Source organism: Juglans microcarpa x Juglans regia, chromosome 2D (assembly GCF_004785595.1).
Source record: "Juglans microcarpa x Juglans regia isolate MS1-56 chromosome 2D, Jm3101_v1.0, whole genome shotgun sequence".
NCBI lineage: Eukaryota > Viridiplantae > Streptophyta > Magnoliopsida > Fagales > Juglandaceae > Juglans > Juglans microcarpa x Juglans regia.
The window spans coordinates 40596191-40616869 of record NC_054596.1 but is presented as its reverse complement, the minus strand read 5'-3'; the positions used below and the strand labels follow the sequence as shown (position 1 = coordinate 40616869).

At 33.6% G+C, this 20679-nt stretch overlaps 1 protein-coding gene across 1 annotated transcript; it reads right to left on the bottom strand.

The window, feature by feature from the left end:
• Window positions 1-3934: 3934 nt before the first annotated feature.
• On the bottom strand, window positions 3935-7576 carry LOC121250365 (phospholipase A1-Igamma1, chloroplastic-like). Its single transcript, XM_041149481.1, has 2 exons — window positions 6163-7576; window positions 3935-4310 (listed from the first exon to the last, which is right to left on the bottom strand). The coding sequence occupies exons 1-2, from the start codon at window positions 7488-7490 to the stop codon at window positions 4067-4069; spliced, it is 1572 nt and encodes a 523-aa protein (XP_041005415.1). The 5' UTR covers window positions 7491-7576; the 3' UTR covers window positions 3935-4066.
• Between the last annotated feature and the right edge of the window lie 13103 nt (window positions 7577-20679).

Here is a 20679-nt window from a genome sequence, read left to right as displayed (position 1 = left end):
GAAATAATAAAATATTGTTGTAATATTATTATTATTTTGAGATTTGAAAAAATTGAATTGTTTAGTATATTTTGTATAGAAATTTGAAAAAATTGTAATGATGAACTGAGATAAGTTGAAATGAGTTTAGAAACCAAACGAAGCAAATCAAATATTGTTGTCCCCAATAGGCATACCTTGTCCAAAAATTAGTGATGAAAATCAAATCTTGCTTATGATACGGTTTAGTTTACTTTAATTATGGAGAATTATAATTAGATGAAATCTGGGATAGTTTCGTTTACATTCGACAAAAATATTTTGAAGTGATATCATGTTAGGGCGATCGAATATTGAATGCATACCACTTTGAATATAAGTGATATGCATTCAAATGTTGAAACCGTATATGGTTCCAACATATTTTGTAACTGTTCTAACATAATCATTTGCATATGTTCAAGCATTTCTTGACCCCGAACTTCTAATCTCATCTGCAGCTCCTCTGCTTGTTATTGTCTTAATGGCACCTTCAACGATATTAACTCCTCTAACTTTTTCAGCCTTGATTTTAGCTGCTCCATCTCGAATATTTTTTCTTTTAGGCCTTGTTTGTTTTCGAAAAACATCTCATCTCATCTCACCTCATCATTACAACTTTCTCAAATCTCTACAAAAAATAAAATAAAAAATTCAACTTTTTCAAATCTCAAAATAAAAATAATATTAAAAAATATATTCTAACATTATTTTATTCAATTTTTTAACTTTAATCTCATCTCATTTCATCTCATCTCTGAAAACAAACAGGCCCTTAATTCTCGAGAAGAGTTACTTAATTTCCTCTTAGATCCTAAAGATGCGGCATAAGATTTTACACACCGTTCTAGACTTCTTAGATATCCAGATTGGGATCCCAAAACTTGAGAAAAAATCTCAACATCACTTGTTGAGGATTCTTTATAAGCATAATCGTTACAAAGCCTGACCATCTTATCCTACACAATAAAAACGTAATTTAAGCTATTAGCTATGAAATAAATATGTTATTAATACAATCAAACACCCAAGTACTCTTACATAGTTTGATTGTGCTTTAGGATGAGTCAATTCCCCATCACGATTAATATGTGATTTAGCATGCAAAGTTGTCAGGTTATACATGGTAGGATTCTCGCCTTCCTATACACATTAAAAAAAATATAATTATGGATTACGAAAGTGCATTTATGATAAAGAAAAATAATTTAATTTATAAATACTAATTTCTTAGAAAGATGATGGAAAGATCTTGAACAAACATGACGATGGATCTTTAAATTTGATCTATTTATTTTATTGACTTGGCTCCTTTCTATAAAAGAAAGCAAAATTATTAGTCGATATGAGATAGGAAAAATTAGTAGAATATCATGAAATAATGCATTTACTTGATATGCTGGCTTCTCAAACATATCACATAGTTTCTTCCACTCGTCTAGTTGCATGCCTTGAAAAGGATTTTGGTGCGCCTCCTCAATATTTTCAAATTTGTTATAGTGTTCATGGCATCTACCCCTATACTTGCGGTATGCATTATTCATCAGTTCATCAACGGTCTGGGGTCCTCTCGTCACCTGAAATTAAGTTCAAACTTATCCTTAAATATTATAATATAATTAACAAACAATGTAAACATCATACAATACACCATGTTTAATATGCAAAAATATAAGGTATTTACTTATTAATCAACGCTTCTTTATATAATCTTTAACATCATGTGGAATTTTGGCCCAAGATGATGTAGCCATAAGTGCATAGGTATGAGTAAGAGAATTAATGTGGGAAGCGAGCCAAGCGGTTGGATTTCCACTGCCACTAGGGAAAAAATCTACTTTGGGAAATGGTTCACTATGTAACACCCACTATTTATAGCCTTGATCAATTCCATTGACATAGAGATGCTCCTCAACCAAGTTCAAAGTGTGATTATTCAAGTTCTTGCATTTTTGACATAGACATCTAATACGTCCAGATAAGTGTGCACTGCCTTTCGCAAAGTCTATAAATCCCCTTACCCCAAAAGCATATGTCTTGTAGTCTCTACCAAGTTTGTCTCTGAGACACACCCAACTCTTGTCCATTGGTAATGCTCTATTACACTATGATTTTCAATGACTCTTAAGTTCACATTAAAAAAAACATGCAACATATTTCTCTTGCTTCATCCACTCCAACCTCCAAAATAGTTGGTGTTCGAGATTGTATTATTTATCTAAGCATTGATACTAAGTCATGTGTTCGTATGCCCCACGAAACTTCGGCAGCTATTCTAAACAATCCTCCAAATATGCTTATTGCCAGTTGTGCTCACACCAATACAAGTGTGCCACACACCGACCATATAATCAATCTTGCAGCACTAGTTCTTACTATTTACGCCATTTTGTATAAAAATGGTTACTTTCCTAATCTTATGGAGTTGTTTTTATCATTGACTAATTATAATTTTCTAATAGGATTATTTTTAGCAACGAAGTTGTTTTATAGTATTTCTTTTACGCCATTTTGTTTACCAGTTGTTTCTAGCACAGAATTAAAAAGTAGCATTTTATATGTTTTTTTTTTTTTATCATCGACTAATTATAATTTTATATGTTTTTTTATATGATATATGTTTTGATAAAAAAAAAAAAAAAAAAAAGTAACAAAGTTGTTTAATGGTAGTTTTTTTTTTACTTGCATGACTATTTACGTTTACCGATTTTATTATGTCTATCACATATATATTTTCCACCTATTGTCATTTATTTATTGAGAAAATGTTAGGTCATCTATAAAAAGAAGTTCATATATCAATATATATGTAATTCTCCCAGCCCAACTATGTACTTGGCTATGCTTATTGGTATTAATAAATTTTTACTTATATAAATATATATATATATATATCATTTACTATTTTCATCATTTACTATTATCATCAAGATGCTCCTTCTTTGGGATAAAAGCAATTATTCACGATGATTTTTTTTTTTTTACAAAATAAATTATTTCTATCAGATCTTACTTTATCTAACAAACGTGTTTTGAGTTTTTGTAAATATCTTATATAGTTTATATATACATATATTAGTTAGTATCAGTGAGTATATTGATCATTAATTACAAGAATTCAATCAACACATAATAGTATTAGGAATATTATCTTCTCTTACTTTTTTTTTAAATCTAAAATATTCTCATTTAATAAACGAGTAAATTAATACACATTTCATCAATACGCAAATATTCATCAATAAAATCACTTTAAAATCTCTTAGGTTTTGTTCAATAATGAGCGAAGTTGTCATTTTAATTTTTTCATTTAGGAAGGCTTACTGGGTTGACGTGGAGTGCAGTGTTGGCGTGAAGGATCTGTAGGCGGCGCAAAAGAAGAGAGAGAGAGGGGACGAACAAAGTATGACAGACAAAGAGAGCCTCAGAGGGATGTATTTGGGGGTGGGACGCGGGGGGATTTTGGGGGGAAGGAGAAGGAGATGGAAATAACTAATAAGGGCTTTGGTCAGAACGGTGCGTTTAGCACCTGTATTTCTTATAATGATTATAATAAAAAAAGATGATAAATAAAATTTCTCATAAATAAATCTTTGTTGCTCTCCAGCCTGTAGCGAACAAATGTCGTTCTTCTCTGATTGCATATAAAATTTCTTTGCAAGCCTTTGGGCGGTCATGGAGAGATGTTTTAATTGGTGTAGATGGATTTATACTATACTTAATTAAATTTTATATCGCAAATGAAATGGTTAAAAATATATCTCATGTTTAAATTAAATGGATATTGTCCATTTCATTTGAATGGAGAGGTACTGGATCATTATCCCTTTCGAAAATCTGAATTTGAACAGATAGCATGTTAGAGGAGCTTAATGATCATACTAATTTTTGTATTTTATGGCTTTTTCACTAGTAATCCCTAGTATATATGGGGAAACCGTTTAAAGGAAGATCATCGGTCTTCTTTTCGATATTGTCTTATGTATATGATTTACAAATTACAAGAAAGCAAACAATTACAAAGTCTGATTTGTGAATAAATAATTAATTAACGAGCAGTACTCAGGCCTAATTGTTGGAGATGGTGATGCATATCAGGAGGATGATCATCGAGCTTTGGACGTTCAGGCTGCATCCAGCGACCATCTTTGCCCATCACCATACCCTTGTTCTCATCCTGTCTCCAGTAGGGCGGCACCAAGTAATGATCCTTCAAGAAATCACTAGCCTTGTTCACCAGTGCAGGATCTCTTCCACTTGCCAGCACAAATCTATGTCCTTTCCCATGGTATCTGCAATTTCATGCAACCAAAATATTTACACACAAGTACGTAGCACTCATTCATGCACTTTCTACCACAACTCATTCGCCTACCAGTTAAGTTTATTGCAGGATCATACATTTTTAAGAGAAAATAAATTTTACAATCTAACTATTGTATGCATCAAATCACATCAATTGAAAAGAGTTATAAGTTGGCATGGGCGGAAGACAACGACACATGAACTCATGGACAATCATGTGTCTCGTTTGTTTTTGCAGATAAGATGAGATGAGATTAAAGTTAAAAGTTGAATAAAATATTATTAGAATATATTTTTTTAATATTATTATTGTTTTGAAATTTGAAAAAGTTGAATTGTTTATTTTATTTTGTTTGAAAATTTGAGAAAGTAATTGTAATGATTAGATGAGATGAGATGAGTTGTGAAAACAAACGAGGCATTTCAATCTAGGTTTGACTTTTCATTCAAACTAATGTGAAAACATGTGGTATATACGTACCCTAGCTAGCTGGTTTCTAAACTGAATATTAATCTACAGGACAAAAGAAATTAAAATTAACAATGTACGTACTAATTCGATCTTTACATATAATAATCCACTAGCATCAAGTTGCTTGTGACTTGTAATGGTTGTCTTATTTAACCTATCTCCAATCTAGCTTATATTATTATTATAACCATGCATGCATGTCTTAGTTTTTTCTTTAATTCGTGAGAACTAAGTAATTATCTATATTACATATTCATGTGTCACGACCGCCGTTAATTATCCCATTTATAAGTACTAACGACAGACGTATAACATGCATGACTAGTGTGATTAATTAATTAATACTAGTATATAAAGTGAAGGTGGGGGGGGGCATGATCATTTATATATTCATGGTTGATATTTTAATGAACTCGATCCAGCCAAGTAGTAGTAATTTAATATTCATGAAAAAGATACGTACCTAGATCGATGTTTAAACAAATAACAAAACTCCTAGATCTAGATGCCATAGATGATGCATGCATGCGCATCCTCGTAGGTCTGTCTTTTAGTTTCTTGTCACTTTATATATATAATGTAGTTCCTTTCTTGCCTTTATAATTTCATCTTTTTGGCTAGAGCTAGGCGGACAGCTTAATTTAATTAATAATTACATATATATATATATATATATACACATTATATGGGTAGTCCTTAATGAAAGATTAAGATCTTCGAAAGTTTATAATCCTCTTGAATTCGGATAAAAGCCTCTTGGGTGAGATCACAGAGAGAAGTACATAGAATAATTTAGAAAGTGTAAAATGCACTTCATATTTTTGAATCTTAGAGCGACCGGACAAAAACACGAGAATCTTGATCCATTAATCTTTTGTAGATATAATAAACAGTGCATGTTCTGCAAGTCGCTTAAAAAAAAACCGAATTTACTTATGTTATTTCAAGTGCTTATTACCAAAAATAAATTAAAGTCTTTTAGAATTTCTGCCGAAAATATTTATTTAGATCGAACATAGATTAGTGTACATTATTGGGTATATTCATGTAAGTGATTGGCTTTGGATTCTTGGTACAATTGCAATATGTGCTTGCATTCAACAACCCAATTATATATATATACACACACACACACACACTAAACTACTGCAAATGATCTGCTCAGACAAAAAAAAAAGAAAAAGAAAAAGAAAATAGCAAACTCTAATCAGCCTAAGCTGCGTATAATATATCTATCTTAGAGGTTATATATATATATATATATATATATATATATATATATAAGACCAAAATGATCAATTTGTTAAAATAATTTATGACTGGAAGATCATGAGAAACAGATTAATTAATTGATCATGAATACTAACCCATCAAGCAAATGCAGGTGAGCCTCCAAATTATGTGCACAAACCGGATCACCCGTCGGCTTCAAAAACGGGGAGTTCTTGTGATCCAATGCAAGCTCAACCCCGACGTGCGAGTAACTCCACGGTAACCCCTGGGCCAGCTTCATCATCATTGGCGGCGATTGCTCATTCAAGAACAGCCCTGGCGACTTGGGTACCATGTCGTGGACATTCACCACCCTCAGCACCTTCAACCCCAACATCTCCAGCCTCTCCTTGAACCTCGCATTCCCTACTCTCGGCCCCGAAAACGAGAACACGCATATCGGCACGGCTCGGCCGTCTTTCAACACGTTCAAGCCAATTTCAACGATATCGTACGCGCTTAGAATGGCCAACGCAGCCCCCAGACTATGCCCTGTGATTGTAATGCTTACAGCTTCTTCGTTTGAGTAGATATCGAGCAACTTTTTTACCTCGGTTAGAATCTGCTCCCTCGCTGAAAACTTGCAAAATCTGCAGGCCTCGTTCTTGCCAGTATAGAGGTCTAAAAACCCTGATTCGGCTTTCACAGTTGGATCCGGGCATGGGATTTTGTTGGAAGAAATTGGCTTCAGGAAATCCATAAGATCTGCTATCCACTCCAGCCGTGTCACCGTGCCTCTCCATGCAATAGTTATGTCACGGCGGCCTAAACGTTTGGAGGTTTCGTCGTCTGAAACAGCAACGTATCCGATCCAGTTGGCGTTCCTGCTCCACACTTTTGGCCACCGCGACTTCTTGAAAAAGTTGGGCAGATTGATGTTTGAGGTCGCGAAGAGGTAGCGAGAAACATTGTAGCCGAAGTGCGACATTCCTAAAGAGTCGAAGAATTCATGGCACATGAATCTGCAGCTCCCGCAGTACTTGGAAAACGGGTCGAAATCGAAGCCATCGTAACATGCTTGTGCCATCTCGCCGTACCGGATTAGCTCGGATCGAAGAAGCGGGTCCATGGGATCGAGCAGGCCAACCCAGTCGTCTTGACCGAGGATTTCACGCCAGGCATCGGCGAGCTGGTGCTCAGGCTTGGCGGCCGTGGTCTGTGGTTCCTCATCATCTTGTTCCGGTACTCTCTGTGTTCTTTCTTCCTCGAGCTCGCTTACAATGCTTGACAGGGAGTCGCCTGTTTTGGATAGAACCTTGCACAGTAGTGTTGGCGCTTTTGTGGCGATGTGCGAAAGTTCTCCAAGTTGGGATTTTTGGCCTAAATTAAATGGTGCTGCAAACTGGGTTATAGAATGGAGGCCGGGGTTTTGGCGGGGTATGGCGAAGGGAAGGACGGTGTTTGATGGAGGAATGACAGCCATTAATGAAGAGATCTATGACTAAAAGCACTGGGGTTGGTGAAACGTTTTGAAGTTTCAAAGAGATCGGGGGGAGGTGGGGTGATATATATTCAAACGGAGGAAGATATGTCATGAGAAGTGATGTAATTACACAAAAAAAAAAAAAAAAAATCACAAAACAAACCTACAAACGAATTAGAGAATTGTCATCGATCCTCCTTATCTCACATCATCCTCTACTAATGTTTTATTAGCAACGTCTATTTAGATAGGGTTAAGATGTTAAATTGAATTGAATTAAATTTTTTATAAATAATAATAAATTGAGATGATTAAATAAATTTTATAATTTAAAATAAATTTAAATAAATTTAAATATTAAAATAAATTAAAATAAATTTATATAAAATTATAAATATATAATACTCACCTCACATCATATCATAGTTGGTACAATCGGTAAAAAAAAATATTAAAAAATTAAAACTATTTGTGTAAAGTCAACAAATGGAAACACGAAAATCAAGAGATGGAATTCAAAAATCGAGGTATAATCTAAAATAATAGAAAAGGTGATATGATGTTTGTCAGTGCGGGGTTAAGATGAATTGAAAATTGAAATACATTCAATAAAAGTTGATATCGAAGGCACTCAAAAAATGAATTTATTATCTAAAATAATAGAAAAGGTGATATGATGTTTGTCAGTGCGGGGTTAAGATGAATTGAAAATTGAAGTACATTCAATAAAAGTTGATATCGAAGGCACTCAAAAAATAAATTTATTATCTAAAAAAAGCTTACGAAAATAGATATTTATGATAAATTATTTATAATAAAAATAATTATTAATAATAAAAATAGATTTATTTTAATAAAAAAATAATTATTTTTATAAGAAATAATTAATTATAAATAAATAATTTTCTTATAATATTATAACCTTTTATTTATTTTAATTATTTAATATAACATAAAAATATATATATATATAAAAAGGATGATGATCAAGAAAATGATAAGTATTTTTTATTATTGAATGAAAAAATGGGCCAATATATATATATATATATATATATCATGTATGGCTGGTCCCTGATCTTATCTTTTAGCATAAATCTATAGTTTAATGCCCACATGATTCATATGTGCAGGTTGGCCATATGGTCATCCTCGAAAGCTGGTACATACACCTCGACGATTTCAAGAATGTTCTGGGGAACAGGTAATAATATATTGGTACATTATTGAGGAGTGGGCCGGTAGTACTTCTCTTGCATGAATTGAAACTTGAGACTAGATCGGACTCAGCCTATTTCGAATTTATAGATTAGTTGAAATAGTTTTAAATAAGTTGAATATAAAATATTATTAAATATTATTTTTAATATTATTATTTTAAAAAATTAAATTATCTATTATATTTTATATAAAAATTTAAAAAAATTATAATAATGAGATGAGATAAATTGATGTGAGTCTTGAATCTAAACATGTCGAAATAGATAAAGTAACGTAGGCTATCTCGTGTCATTATTGCTAACTAAACACTTGTTTTGGCAGTATGTACAGTTTAATTATATTTCAAATCTTGATCAATTACTTTGGACCCTAAGGGAGATATATATAATTTATACTTGAAGTAGACCTTATTAATACTGTAGAAGAAAAAAAGTAGACGTTCCCCGTTAATTTCCAGCCTCCAATACTAATAGAATTGAATAATGACAAAAATTAATTTATTTTTAAAACAAATGATCACGATGATCAATTTTGTATTTAATTAAGACATATTTAAGGACATGCATGTCAATATATATATATATATATATATATCATCTAGCAGCCTAGGCCTCAATCGACCTAATTCACAGTTCATACGTATATCTCTTTTTATATATAAAGAGCATATGAAACATAATTTTCTTGTTTTAACAGAATTTCTTTATTCCATTTAATTTTCCATTAAACCTCTGTTTATAATAATTTGTTAAGCCTCCATTATAATAACTTTAAATCAGCGCATAGGATAAATCAACAATGAAATACAAACCGACACAAACAACTCTCAAAAAACCAAAATTCTTTACTTCTTTGTCTCTTCATCTTCTCTTTTTCTCTTCGTCTTCATGAATCGTATCTGCAATCTCCTGATCTACTAAACACTGGTTCGCCAAAGCCCACTGATGCCTGCGATGCGGATAAATGTGCTGGTTTCATTGTCGAAGGCGAGGCCTTGGTGTCATCGCTGTCTTTGGGTAAAATAATTTCGAAGCTTTAGCTTTTGCATGTGCTCTTGAGTGTGTTTGAAATCTGGGTTTTTGTTTGAGTTGTGCATTTAGGTTTGAAATCTGGGGACCCAGATTGTGTATCAGGGTTCCCGTGAGCAAGTTCTTGAATTTTTTGAATTTATTGGTTTCAAATGTCCTAAAATGAAAGGGGTGGCCGACTTCCTCCAAGAAGTAAGTCTAAAAATAGATTTTTTTGTTTGTTTCAGAAGCTAACATATATTATTATCTTCTAAAAAGAAGAGGACTGCATGCAAAATCTTATAGTCGAATTCACATGTAACCGATTTGTCATAGGTGACGTCAAAGAAAGATCAGGAGCAGTATTGGACAACTAAAAATGAGCCTTACAATTTTGTAACAGTCAAGGAATTTGGCATTCGAATCGTTTCTTGTGGGACAGAAACTTAGACTTGTGGGACAGAAACTTAGATAAGAGCTTGCAACTCCATTTAACAGGGCAAAGAGCCACCTAGCTGCTTTGACAACTAGAAAGTATGGTGTTAAAAAGGCAGAGCTGTTGAAAGCTTGCTTATCAAGAGAATTCTTGCTTATGAAGAGGCATTCGTTTGTCTACACCTTCAAGCTCACCCAAGTAAGTTTTTAGCTTCATTTTGATTTTGTGTATTATATATTTATATATAATGTATGTATGTATGTATTACATTTCATTACACATGATTTTGTTAAATTCTATCTTTTCTGTTCGAAACTACCCTACTTTATATGAACTTGAAAAACAAATTTATGGAGGATTGTTGGTTTGCTATGGAATATCGATCTTGGTGGTAAATGTTCACACTTTTGATGTTTGGTTTCATATTGGGCATTCTCTGTATTTGATGAAATGTCTTATTGGACATAGGTTTTGATTTCCCATTAATTCCGGTTTTAGACCTTTTGTGTGTTTTTTGGTCATTTTATTTTACTCAAATCTCTACTTTGGAACTGCGCTGATTACATGTGGAATTTGTGTGGGTATGTGTCATTTTGGGTTTTTGGCACCTCTCTCGTATAAAATATATGTGTACTCAGGCATGCCCATTTATGTTCTCTATTTTGGTGCTCTAAAGTTGATGATTGTGTTTATGCAAGCAACATGCAACTTGAAGTTTTTATTTTTTCGATTTATCTGCATACTGCCTTTGGGATAATTCATTATTGAAAATCCTCATTTTTTGTATATGCAGGACTTTGTTACTTTAGTTTCACTTGTTTATGCTTGTACAGATGGAGGGCAATCTTGTTGAAGAGCTTTACTCAGAAAGTCTGAAGCTATCCAAGGCAGATTTAATTTCTTCTTAACTTCCGTCAGTAAAGAAAGTGATTTGCATGGTATTACTTTAATTTATATGTTTTAAGGCAAATCTGGCTGAGAAATTTATGATCAAATGCTTTTTACATTTTATTTATGTTTTCTATTTTTGTGTTGAGTGGCACTTCCAACCTGCATAAGAATGGATGATGCATGAGGTCGCATGCATTTCCATGGGTGTTTCAATTAATTGAAAAAATAGAAGAACTTCTTGTGTTTAGCTCTTTTGTTTTCTTTCCTTTCTTTTCTTTTCTTTTATACATAAATTTCAGCAATTGAAAGTTAAATAGACCCTTGCTCTGGTAGCTGCTTTCTTTGTCTGCATGACATTATCATAAGAAAAGATTTTCATGCTTAAATGTGGATTTTGATACTAGCAAAACCTTCCTTTTTTCCCATGCGTTTATATGATCATATACATCTGCTTTGACCTTTTACATCCTTAAGGCATAACAACTTTGGATATTCAAAATGAAAGTGAACCCATTTTGCTATTGTTTGCATTCAAAAATAAAAACATTATTTTTCTTCTTCAATTATTTGAGAAAACGTCACCTTTTTGCTCAAGAATTACCTTTTGGAATTTCTCATGCAAGATATTTTCTTTAATTGTTATCTTCACAATTGTTATGGCATAAATTTCTTTTGGAGTAGAATATGAGATTTTGGTAGTTTAGCAGAAGTACATCTTATTCATCTTTTTTTCAGATTGTCTTGGGGATGATTTGCAGGATGGAGATGGACCTATATGGGATAGTTCTGGAGATGAGTTGAATGTTTCATCTGAATTGGACACGGAATGGCAGAGATGGACCTATATGTGAACGTTCATCTTTCTTTTCAGGGTATGGAGCCCATGGCTGTGGCTAAAGGTCAACAACAAATGCAGAAGCTTTTTAAGGAGTAAGCTACTTTTCCATGACCTCTAAGAGAAAAGTTGTTGGCGTTCATAGTTTTGTAACTTTTTTTTAATATAATCCCACAAAAAATTGTGTTGTTGATAGAGATTAATAGTTGATGTGAAAAAAAGCATGAATGAGCCCCATATGCTATGCTTGTCATATCAATTGCTTTGCAGTGTGTAGTGCAATCTCCCTGTTTAATCTGCCTTAAGGGAATTGTTTGGTGGTTTCAAGGCCATCAAGAAACTATTGAATATGCTATTTTATGTCAATACAATAGCCCATTTTGTTTATAGACTCAAGTATGAAACCTTTTGTGCCATATTCTCTTTTGAAATACAAGCTTGTATCTTTCTGCTAACCTTGATTAATCGACTCCCCAATGTGACGTTAGTTTTCCTGACATCTTCATCCTGCCATTGTGATTTGGGCTCTGTAGATACGGTGTTAGCCCATTTACTCCCTTGAAGGGACTAATTCTTAAAAATAATCGTATAATTAAATTAGGCAAACGTGCTTTGCACGTTGCCTTCACCTAGTATATATATATATATATAGTCTTTAATTAGAAAAAAAATCTATTCATCATTCCATGATGTGATATTAGATGATAGGTTCACAAGTTAATTTTTTACTTAAATAAATATATATATATATATTTATTTAATTATATATATTTAATTAAGAATGACTATTGTATTACATTGGCCTCCTATATAAAGGTTGGTCTAGGAGGCTAAACCAATTCAAAATCTAAAGCTCTAATGAGTTTAAGTTTTTTTTTTTTTTATATTTATAAATTTTAATTTATTATTTAAATTATATTATAATTTAGGTCTAAAAAAATATTTTTAGACCAATTTTTTTTTTTAAACACAATGGGGTGGCCTAAGTGGGGGCGGGGCGGATGAGATTTTTTCCCCCAGCCCCGGCACCGGGGCGGGGGGCGTGGGGCGGGGGAAAAACCCCCAACCCCAGCATGGGGCGGGGCGGGGCGGGGTGCGGGGTGCGGGGGAGGGTACCCCCCGGCCCGCACCATGTGGGTATCACCCCTAACTCACATCTGGCTTTGGGGAGTCTATGTCACTTCAACTGTTAGCTTAGTCATAATATTTTAATGAGAGGTTGCGTCTGGGGCAACTTCATTAATGCGGTGTAGAGTCTAGGGAGTAGCACCATTAGTGCAGTGTGACTCCCTGATTCACTTTATCCTGCAGAAGTTCCTTGTTAAGTCTGTGTATGCCTGCTGTCAGGAGATAAATGATTCTTCATATTTCATGCTCACCTACTTGCGTAAGTTCCCAAGGGTAGGGTGTCATTGTGGAGGTGTTAGGGCAGCGAGTCTCATCTGCTCCTGCCATTTGTTTTCTCCACATGTGAGTTGCTTTATGGGTGAGTTTTGCTCATAAGTTGAGTACTCTGCAGAAGCTCACAGACACATTTTATAAAAGGGTCATTGGGCTAAGCTCTTTGACTTACTTTCCCAGTGATCTCTCATGAGTTTGATATACGAGCCGATGCGAGAGAAAACCCTCTTACATATTACGTGATCATTTTCTTTTGACAAGTGATAGATTGAACGTTTGGAACGACCACATGCAAACAGTATTGCCAAATTATTAAAAGATAGAAAATTAAAAAAAAGTAGTATTGCAAATTATATGGTAATATTTGATGCCACGTGCGCTTCTGCTGATGAGAAAAGAGCATTAATCATGATGCTTTAGGCCTTATACGATACATAACAGAACCCGTCTTAAAAGTACCGCATACAATAATATTTCAGGATCGAATTGAATGAGAAAGGAATCGAATTGAAGTACTCATATTAATTTGTATCAATAATACTTGGAGCTAGGTCATGTTCATGATTTTTCTTTTTCATTCCGTACTGAAGTAGTCGTTGACTTTTGGAGAAGAAATGCATGAGGTTTCTAATTCCAAGTTGCATATATATTATATGCAGTAATTAAAGAGGCCAGCAGGTTGATCATATATATATATATACACACACACACGAGCTAGCTAGGGTTAATTTATGGTAATTCAACCAGCTGACGCGCGCGCAGGAAAGATTCAGCCCTTTAGATCACTTATGTTTGAACCAGTCATGCATTCCAAACATCGATTTTTAAATCATGATTAAATTAATTTATCAGATGGATATACAAATTTGGCCATGATTAATTTGGTCTTTTAGATAATTAATTCCTTTTAATAACTTTACGGAAAATGCATGCATGGCATATATGGCTGCTCCGGCTTATAAATTATTTGGTCTATTAATAAAATATGATAAATTAATTATGATAAAGATTAACAATTTTTTCCTCAATTAAAATAATTAATTATATATGACGGGTCGTAGGTTTGATGAACTGTGAAAAGAAATGGAAATTAAGCGACCTCGTGGATTACTTACTTAGATAGATAAATACCAAATTATATATATATATATATATATATATATATAATTAGTTTGGACGCATTCTTTTATCTTGTTTTACTTTCCTCCGATCCATTTCTACTTTAATGAATGCATGCGTATTCACGCTGGCTGGTACGTACGTAGCAGTTTGCATTATTTAATGTCAATAATTTTCAGTTATTTTTTATTACACGGTACTTTTCATTTTTATTTTTAAGAAAATATAGTAAATATATAATCCTTAATTAATTATCGTATTTATTAATCATGTGGAGTCCATGCTACTCATGGTCATGATCATTGTTTAATATTGTATTGTAAAACTCACATTGTTTAAATAAGAGATCAAAATTGTTTGGAAATTAAGACAATATTAATTAATTTTATTCACTTCATCCACAGCAACCATGATCTGTATATATCCATAATGATCATTGGAGTACTACGGTCGACAACATCAGTACTACTACTAGTATTAAATTTGATTTGGATTATCTGTCGTCGATCGTTTTGTCTTCTAGTGATATGATCAGCTTGCCAAGGCTATATATATGTATGTCTATATATATATATATATATATATATATCGCGTAGACAGATAGCAAAAGACTTCGGCTCCAAATATTTTTGTATTCTACATTGAAAATTTGAAAGCTTTTTTTTTTTTTTTTTTTTAAATGAGCCTTAATTATTGTCTTGACAAGTTTTAAATTGGTTTTTTATATAGGGTTTTTAATATCGTACTTATGATTACAACCTCCCAAGATGAACACGTTTTAATCAAGATACGTACTTATAATATATAATAATTAGTCTCTGAGATCGATTTATACTGCAGAAAATCATCAATGATATCTCTCTTCATGATCTTCGATGAAGTTATTTATATTGAGGTGGGTCGTCGTCACGTATTTGAGGTCTGAAAAGTACTTCTACTAATTAATGGCAAACATGATATGTAGATTGATACGCCAAATAACATGTGCATCGCTAATATATATAGAAATCTTTCATATTATCAAACATACAAATAAAATATTTGTGTGTTGAACTTTGTAATAGTTGATGTGAAATCTGTTCAACATGATGAGTATGCAGCATGTATGTTTGATCTACACCGACTTGTAAGTGACAGAATTTCTGGAAGTTTACCTTTAGATAGATCTATCTGGAGAGGATTCTGTACTACGTCTTCGAAATATGAATGAACAGCTTCTGATCAACGGCATAGTAGTTTACAGGCCAATTATGGAGTGACAGAACTCAAAATCATGGTTCCTGCATCGCTGATCATGGTGGAAAGGATTACGCACTTTAATCTCAAAGTTATGCAGCGTGCCAAATTGCTAAGTTGCTGCATATCTTTAGACGTTTGATATAAATATTATGGTGTCAAGACCGGTACTCATCATCTGTTTCCCATATCATGTGCTCATGTCCGCAGCAGAGTGTATATCATGCTCCTTAATTTATTAGATGCATGCACAAACACATATTGCATAGTCATAATTCAGTGAAATGCAGAAACCAGCAAGGTCCAAACATCCACATGAATATATTGTACTGTGGTAGGAATCCTGGCCTGCAACCATATATATATATTCAACAAGGCGTCGACCAAAATCCCACTAACACATGCACAATCTATAATCATTGTTGCTACGCCAGCTATCGATCATGATCACATGATCAAGTGCAATGGGTAAGAGGATACAATGCAAACAAAAAGGTACATTACAAGAAATTAGACTTTTTTCAACGATTTTAAAATCATCGCTAAAAGTACTTATTTGCGGCGATTTTTAAATTGCCGCTGAATTTTAGCGCAAAGTTGACGAATGCGGAAGGAGAGTTTACTGCTTATTTTTTGCAGTGACTTTTTGTATTTTTTGCTTCGATTTGTGTCGTCGTAATAGAATATTGTAACTGGAGCGACTTTTTATTTCTGACAAATTAAAAATCGCCGCGATTTTTGACTTCCGTTGGGCTAGATTAGAAGCGGAGGGATAATACCGGCGAACATGCAGCGATTTTTAAATCGCTAGGAAAAGTCAATGACGGTGATTTAGGGACTTTTTCCAGCAAAAATAATCACTCGGAAAAGTCACTGATCTTGTAGTGGTAAGAGGATTTTCTAAGGTATCCTCCTCTACCCAAAACAATGGACTCTCCTCAAGACTTAATTCCATTTGAGACACGACAATATATCTAAGAGCATTGGCAATAGATTATGCAAATACAAATAAAATAAAGAGTTTGGCTAATAGAACTAAAATATATGTTGCCTTGAATTATGCAAATGTAAAAGAAAATGACTTATAGTTACCATAAATTAGCGTTGTGGGTCATATTTGGTAGTCACTGTAGCTAGACCAAATTGAATAAAAAGTATTTTCTTGGCTGTGAACACTACTCTCTCTCTCTCTTCCACGATGTGTACTGATATATATATATATATATATATATATATATATATATAAAACAACAGAAAGAATGAAAAGCCGAAGCTGACTGAAGAAGAAGAGAATGAGGGAATGGAAGAATAAACTGCACAATAATTAAATTATGCAAGCACAAAATAAACAGGCGGTTAAACCAGCCATACACATGTATGAATATGCAAAATTAGTTGTAATAAACATATAAGCTTTATTAAAATTAACAAGGTTAAAATAATTACAGGTGCAAGGTAGTGTAGATTTGCACTTACAGAAATCAGGGTATAAGGAGACTCAAGATTAGGGAGAGAGGATCAGAAGTGTTTCTCTCGAATGTGAGTTCTGCCTTAGCTCAGAATGAGGTTCTCCTTTTATAGCATAAGGAGTTTCTGTTTACAATTATTAAAGTAGAACAGTAAATCAATCCGTGAGTGAAAAGTGGGAACTGTTTAGGCACGGGGCTTAGGGTGTCATTATTGTGTCTTTCCAGCTGTCTTTGTGGGCGGCTGCTTTGGGTACAAGATGACAAAATAACATTCGGTCGTCTCTGTGTTTTCCAGCTGTCTCTGAGGGCGGCTGCTTTTAGGCACAGAGTGACAAATATCTCAAAGAGGACTATGGTCGGTCTTCTTTGAACTCAAGTAGTAGTCAATCATCTTCCAACTTTGGAATGTCTTCAGAGTCATGACCAAAAATGTTACTGTATGAAGCCTCTGAGGATACTTCTGAATCGTCTTCAGAGTTGTTACTCAAGGACTTAGACAGCTGTTGCTCAAGCAATTTAATTAAATCTTTTTTGTCAAGTCTGTTGAGGATGTTATCTTTGGCAGACTTAGAAGATTTCTTTGAGGATGAGCTGGTGGCTTTTCCTCTTGTTGAAATAGTTGGTGAACTATGAGCCTGAATCATTAATGGATATTCAGGAACATGTGAACCAGATTTGATTGCAAGAAATTCCTTTTTGTCTTGTAAATCAGATGCGACTTGAGGAAAATCTTTAATCATCTGGTTGATCACTTTATCAGTATATCCGAACCTATCCCACCATTTTGTGAAGTAAGGTCGGTCAATTATATTAGCATTTTTCTCATAAGTCTATTTGAAGATCTACGGTAGTTTGTAGTTCTTGCAAAAATGGAGCTCATAAGGAAACATCTTTGAATGCCGGTTCAATTTTGTACCAGCAACTTGTTGATAAAATATAAAAGCTCTGGCGAGCTGCTCAGGAAGATTGTCTGGAATTAAACCAAATTGGTCCCACCATTAGAGAAACCAATAAGGGAAAGTTCCTTTGAATCTTGTATCAAAATTGATGAACCAAGAATGGCTCATATCAGGTACCTGAAAGAACATGAAACGTCTCCAGGCAGTTATATAATCAAAGTAATTATAACTCAGTGCAGAGTCTGAGAGTCTTTTGGGAGTCCATGAGTTTGTTCCCCATTCGGCCTCTGTCATGACTCGGAGGATATAAGCACTGTGGTAGATTAATTTGGTGGAATCATTCTTATCATAAATGAGTTTTATGACAAGAGAGTTGGTGAGGATCAAAATACTGGAATAATATTGGAGATTTTTGAAGGAATCTTCAGGTATCCAGTGGAAATTAGGGGGAAAATAGGAAGATGCTATTTTGAACAGATCTGTTAAATTAGAACGGTTAGGTTCTATATGAAACAGATGGGTAATAAATGGTTTCTTCATATATTCAGATTTTCCTTTTGGGAGGAAAAACTGAGTGATTAAAGCAGAGATTTTTGATGCCACTGCTTTAGCATATGGATCAAAAGTTGTAGAAACTGTAGACGCGAAGGTCGCTGGTTGCACAATTTTACCAAGAGGTGTGAACCTATTGGCAATATCCAGTGATGTAGATGAGGCACTGGGCACAGTGGTGGATCCAGACTCATTCTTGATGAGTTTTATACTGGGTATTGGAGGTGAGGGGTTTACTTTCTGTTTTTCTTTTCATTTCTTCTTGCTCACGCTCATGGTTGGATGTCTGCAAGAATTATCTGGTAAGAAAATCAGGGATAGAATTATCAGTGCCTTTGATGTATTAAATATCAAAATAAAAAACACTTAAAATACCTTGCCATCCTGCAAAAATATGTTTTGATGAAATGTTTTCAACATCTTGTTCTAAAACAAATTTAGCACTCATGCAATCAATTCGAAGTAAAAACTTATTGTTTAACAAATCAGATTGAAATTTAGAAATACATAGTACTATAGATAAAATTTCTTTTTTGATAGTACTATATTTTTCTTGTGCAGGATTCCAGGTTCCAGAATGGAAGCGAACAATTTGTTTAGGAGAACCTAGTGAAACAGATTGTTTCAGAATGCCACCATAACCGATGTCTAAGGCATCTGTTTCAACAATTTTAAAAGAATCAGAAACCAAGGCACGGAAGAGTCTTAACATGTGCTTTGATTTTCCTCACTATTTTTGTATGTATTTCTGTCCAATGAGGAGGATAGGAACGGAGTCGTTTGAACAAAAAACGACATTGTGTCCTCATATCCTTATAGAAATCAGCAACATAATTGAGAGATCCTAAAAATCTCTGCAATTATTTTTTGTCAAGAATGACATCAGAGAATTTGTCTGCAAAATCAATGGCTCTTTGAATGGGCCTGATTTTCCCTTCAGAAATATCATAACCAAGGAATCTGATCTTGGTTTGAAACAGTTTGATCTTTTTCGCAGAAATGACAAGACCATTGATTCTAATGATGTCTAGAAACGAGTTTAAATGTTTCCAGTGTTCATCAATAGATTTAGAAAAAACAAGGACATCATCTATATAGACGATGGTAAAAGCAGAGAACGAGTTAAAAACATCGTTCATGATATGTTGGAATTCACTAGGGGCATTTTTGAGATCGAATGGCATTACATTCCATTCGAAATGACCAAAGGGGGTAACAAAGGCTGTCTTATACCGGTCTGACTCAGCTATCTGGATTTGCCAAAACCTGAATTTGAGGTCAAATTTAGAAAAGACTACAACATCACTCAACCTATGAATTAAGTCATTTTTATTGGGAATAGGGTACCTAATCCACTGCACGATTTTGTTCAAGGGTTTGTAATTAATGACTAGACGATGGGTACCTCTTTCTAGTTCAGCATTTTTCCGGACATAAAAGGCTGGACAAGACCAATGAGACTTGTTATCTCTAATTATGCCATTTTTCTTAAGATCCGCAATTTCTTTTTTGCAGAATTTTAAAGTCTGACTATTCATCTGAATTGGTCTGGCTTTAGTGGGAATAATGCTTTCATCAAAATTTTTGATATAGGGAAGAAAAACGATGTGTTTCTTCCTATGCCAAAAAACATTTGGTAAATCAGAACAAACATCAAATAAAAGACGCTTGTTAAAATTATCAATTTTTGAAATTAAAATTGGCGAAGATAATTGTTCAGAAATCTATTTGTATCTGATTTCTTGTTGAAGGAAATTCAGATGTTTTTCTTTTGCAAAAAATAAAGATTTTAAACCTTTATCTTGATCAATCTCTTGACAAGATGCAAATTTAAATTTGACATTTTTACCAAAAGGGTCGATAGTAATACCATCTTTTTTAGTCAAAAAAGGATATATAGCAGAAATAAATAGTATGCCTAAAATCACTTTGTCAGACATGTTTCTGACTAAAACAGAAGGAATTTTAAAACAAATATTGTTTTGACAGACATGAGCGTTGTTAAGCTCATATGTGATTTTCATCTAAGATCCATATGCGGAAAATAATTTCTCAGAGGATTTTTCAAAATATTTGCTAGGAATGAGTCATTCCTGAATACAATTCAGGTCTGATCCAGAATC

Excerpts from the sequence above, each read along its gene's own strand:
- LOC121250365 (XM_041149481.1), bottom strand. The coding sequence starts at position 7,490 with ATGGCTGTCATTCCTCCATCAAACACCGTCCTTCCCTTCGCCATACCC. Across the intron at positions 4,311-6,162 it reads CACCTGCATTTGCTTGATGG|ATACCATGGGAAAGGACATA; the intron begins GTTAGTATTCAT and ends ATGAAATTGCAG.